Source organism: Benincasa hispida, unplaced genomic scaffold (assembly GCF_027475165.1).
Source record: "Benincasa hispida cultivar pf3 unplaced genomic scaffold, pf3_genome.v1.1 HicScf1585, whole genome shotgun sequence".
Classification (NCBI taxonomy): domain Eukaryota; kingdom Viridiplantae; phylum Streptophyta; class Magnoliopsida; order Cucurbitales; family Cucurbitaceae; genus Benincasa; species Benincasa hispida.
This window is the reverse complement of record NW_028325948.1, coordinates 27,383-31,253: the sequence shown is the minus strand read 5'-3', so window position 1 is coordinate 31,253 and position 3,871 is coordinate 27,383. Positions and strand designations below refer to the sequence as shown.

Genomic DNA, 3,871 nt, shown 5'->3' with positions numbered 1-3,871 from the left:
GAAAAAAGACAAGATTGCAAAAGAATATTTGGCATTGACGACGTTGAGTCCTAAATCCTTCGATTCAGGTTGTCAAGGTTGCTGATTTTGGAGTTGCCAGAGTTCAAACTCAGTCTGGAGTAATGACTGCTGAAACTGGAACATACCGGTGGATGGCTCCTGAAGTATGTGTTTTCCTTTAATTTCTCATACCTTAAATACCTTCTTAATTATTCCAAATTAAATATACCTTACTGTAAATACAAGAACGAATCAACGATTAAAATTTAGTGAGATCATTATCAAAAAAGAAAAATTTAGTATTATATACGTCATATGCTTGTGCCAGATTGCTGTGTGCTATTTGGTTCAGCCTAGCTTGATTATTATGCCTCTTTAAGACTTTCATATGTTTACTATTCTGGTATATGAGGACCGAGTCATGCTTAGCTGGCAGTCTGACGCATTTTCTATCATATCTTGCTTTCTCTCACTTCTGTGATTAATTAAATTATAACCTAGAATTTGCATCTTGATCTTACCAACATTTTCAAGAGTGATAACAGTGATGAATTTAAGACACCGAAGGACTGCACGGTTCCATTGATAGCACGGCTTTAGATGGAGCATAGTAGTTAGAAAGGGTATATCTAATCTTGATGACATTAAATGTCCTACTTTTGTTCTTGACACTCACTGACCCAACACTTCAGCACCGATTTGTCTTCCTTGAATCCATAACAGCACTACCTTTTTCAATTTATTACTTGTTTACTACACGAGTTTTACTTAAATGCAGTTTGGTCAGTAGCATTTTATCAACTAGTCTGCCAATGTCTGTTGCTCTAGATTCTAAAGGATGCGCCATGGTTTTGCCTTATGATGATATATTTTTCTTTTTGATGTGAAGGTTATTGAGCATAAACCATATGACCATAAGGCAGACGTTTTCAGCTTTGGAATTGCCTTATGGGAGCTTTTAACCGGAGAAGTAAGCCGCTGCTTTGATTTGAGTATTCACTTTATGGATGTTATTATGCCCTGTCCATTTTAGTGTACATATGATTACCCTTTTGCTATTTTGTTGTATGACTAGATTCCTTACTCATCCATGACCCCACTACAAGCAGCGGTTGGCGTGGTCCAGAAGGTATCGACATCTATTTCTTGATCAATATTACCATTACTGCAACTAAAATGCTTTAATTTAGTATCCAACGTGGTTTGACAGATATTGCGGCCTACAATACCCAAGAATGTCCATCCCGTTCTTGCTGACCTGCTTGAAAGATGCTGGAGGCATGATCCAACCGAACGACCAAACTTCTCTGAAATTTTGGAGATCCTCAAGCAGATAGCTGAGCAGGTAGGTAAACTCATTAGCAATTTCTGACTTGTTGAATTATGAAAAAGTTTCTCAGTGAGATTCAATTGAAGCAGGTCGAAAACAACGGGGAAAATCGACGCAAGAAGGATAAATTATCTGGTGCGTTCTTCTCAGCCTTCAAGAGGGGGCACCAGTGAATGCGCAGAGGGAGCTTAGCCAGAGCTGCAATGATGCTGGTAATCAATAAAACCGTCCCACAAAAAGAAGGAAAATGTTTGAACCTTCCTTTTTTATCACTTTTTTGTGTTCATGTTTCCTTCTTTTACCTTACAGCTATATTTGAAGAACCCTTCAATGTCCATGGCCTAACCCGCAGCATGTTGTATAATATGTTATTTAAAACTGATACATCTGAATGTAGAATTCGGCTTCTTTCTTTGATATTACCAGTGTGATTCTCTCTTCTCTCTCTATCTTCTTTCTTTTCTCTTACATTAGTAAATGCAATCGACTTTTATGAATTTTGAATCTTAAATTAATTAGATTTTGTTGGTCGAGTTATTGTTGTCCTACGCAGTTTTGAAAACTGACTACGACGATTATGTCGTAATTGGGACGATCAAAAGAGAAGAGAGCTGATAATCAACCATTAACAAAAAGAATTTAGCAATTGGATTCTACTTCTGAATCTCAAGAGAATCGTACTAGAGCAAAAATCTTCAAAAACTAGCTGCAAATTTCTCAAGGAGGAAAAAAAAAAAAGAAAAATTGAGAGCACAAGAAAGAACAAGGAGAAAGATAAGTCCAAAGATCACCAAACAACAATCAAACAGGGGCTATAAACACAAAAGAATAGAATTAGACACAGTATTGGCAAACAGATAGATAGGATTGTTCACCAAACTAGCTGCTAGTATATATGATACCTTTCTCTTCAGCTTTGGAGGAACAATCTTCAACAGTCTGACTCTTCACTGTATCTGTTCAGAAGCTGGCGAGCACGAACCCGAACCTGCAATCGGACCAATGCATGCATGAATTGAAGAGCTATGCGTGCTTGCCTCCTCGCGCACACTCTCCAGCGCGCCTCCTCGCGCACACTCCTCGAGCTAGCGCTTGCAGCTTCACCAAGCTCCTTAGCGCTTGAAATGCTCGTCTTGCCTAAACAACAAGCATAAGTGCTGGTGATATATGAAAGGATTAAATGTACTCTACTTTAGGGAGACAATCATTCAATTTGAAAATACTACTTGGTGTGAAAAAACTTATCTAGAATTCAAAATTTCCTTTTTTCTAACTCCAAATTGTTAATGAACACTTATGAGTCTTCTAGTCATCTAGTAAAATACCTGAATTCAAATACTCACCATCTTCTCATCTTATCTTATGTTGTTTGGTGAATAAAAAAATATCTAACTAGAATTAAAAAGGCAGGTATAAAATTTGAAGAAATTGAAAAGATGTCTTGTTAGAGTTAGAAATGAGCATGGCTCAATGATAATCAACATGTATTTGTATTCGAAGTTGCATTAGAAAAAGTCAAAGTACTTCTCTTGAAAGCAGTTTTTCTAATACTAATTTAAAAACCACATTTTATGATCTAACCCAACCATAATCATGAAAATGATTGATAAATTCTATTTCAATAGGCAAAAAGTACTTTGCATCGCCCAAAACTAAAAAATCATTGTTGGGAGGTGAAATATTTTGGGATGCAAAGAGTGAAAAGAAAGGGAAAAAGTGTCATGGTAAGATATAATACAAGATGGCCTCTGAAACAAGCTTGGATTTTGATGGCTGCCACTTCCTCTACAGACAAAACTTTGTTTTGAAATCTGGGTGTCATTGAATCATAATCAATTTCTTCTTCTTCTTCTTCTTCTTCTTCTTCTTCATCTTGTTGTTGTGGTAATGTAAGTTTGGTTTGTTCTTCATCATGAATTGGGCTGGCATTTGTCTGCAGAAAAACAATGTCTCTGTTGTTGCCATTTCTACTCAGCTTCCTTCTAGCTCTTCTAAACCAGTTTCTTGCAATCCCCATTTTACTTAGCTTTTTCTTCTTCTCTTCAAAGCTTTGATAAAATGCTTTACTTAATCTAATTTCTTATGACTTTAATGGAAACTCAAAGGTTGCATTTGCATGAAAATGGGAGATGTGCGCAACATGTTTGTTTTGGATGACAAGATTTTGGATTCAAATGACCAAATTTTGAATTTGTGTTTTATGTTGTTGCTTTGTCACAAATCTAACAACGTGGAGGGATGTCTTTCTTTCTCTCTCTGCTATGACAAGGATATTGTGAGTTGACTTTGGTTGTTTAGTTGAATAGAATAATGTGGTTGACGGTTTTATATTGAGGATAAGAGAAAAGAATTAAAAACGGTATTATGATCGTGCATATAATTGTCGAAAGTAGTCATATTGTGACAATCATGTTTAATAGGTCTTTGGGTAGAACGTATTTACCTACTTATAGGAGGAGGAAACATTTCTAGTTTGCTCACCTTTAAGGTCTCCTTTGATAATTAATTAATTCTATTTTGTGTTTCTTTGCTTTGTTATCT

The 3,871-nt window shown here is 36.1% G+C and overlaps 1 protein-coding gene and 1 pseudogene across 2 annotated transcripts; one reads left to right on the top strand and one right to left on the bottom strand.

Annotated features, from left to right (window-relative positions):
- Nucleotides 1-10: 10 nt before the first annotated feature.
- Nucleotides 11-1,747, top strand: LOC150030912 (serine/threonine-protein kinase STY46-like). Of its 2 annotated transcripts, XM_090309370.1 has the most exons (6): nt 11-164; nt 890-970; nt 1,076-1,129; nt 1,211-1,345; nt 1,420-1,542; nt 1,640-1,747. In XM_090309370.1, the coding sequence occupies exons 1-5, from the start codon at nt 123-125 to the stop codon at nt 1,501-1,503; spliced, it is 396 nt and encodes a 131-aa protein (XP_090165496.1). In that variant the 5' UTR covers nt 11-122; the 3' UTR covers nt 1,504-1,542; nt 1,640-1,747. The 2 variants fall into 2 exon arrangements, with proteins under 2 accessions (XP_090165496.1, XP_090165495.1); XM_090309369.1 differs by having other exon boundaries at nt 1,420-1,747.
- A 319-nt stretch (nt 1,748-2,066) lies between these two features.
- On the bottom strand, nt 2,067-3,447 carry LOC150030911 (protein IQ-DOMAIN 3-like; annotated as a pseudogene).
- Nucleotides 3,448-3,871: the final 424 nt, after the last annotated feature.

What these genes read in the sequence shown, in the direction of transcription:
- LOC150030912 (XM_090309370.1), top strand. Translation starts at nt 123, where the DNA reads ATGACTGCTGAAACTGGAACATACCGGTGGATGGCTCCTGAA. An exon ending in ACCGGTGGATGGCTCCTGAA is followed by an intron (nt 165 to 889) that starts GTATGTGTTTTC and finishes TTTGATGTGAAG; the next exon opens with GTTATTGAGCATAAACCATA. An exon ending in GGGAGCTTTTAACCGGAGAA is followed by an intron (nt 971 to 1,075) that starts GTAAGCCGCTGC and finishes TTGTATGACTAG; the next exon opens with ATTCCTTACTCATCCATGAC.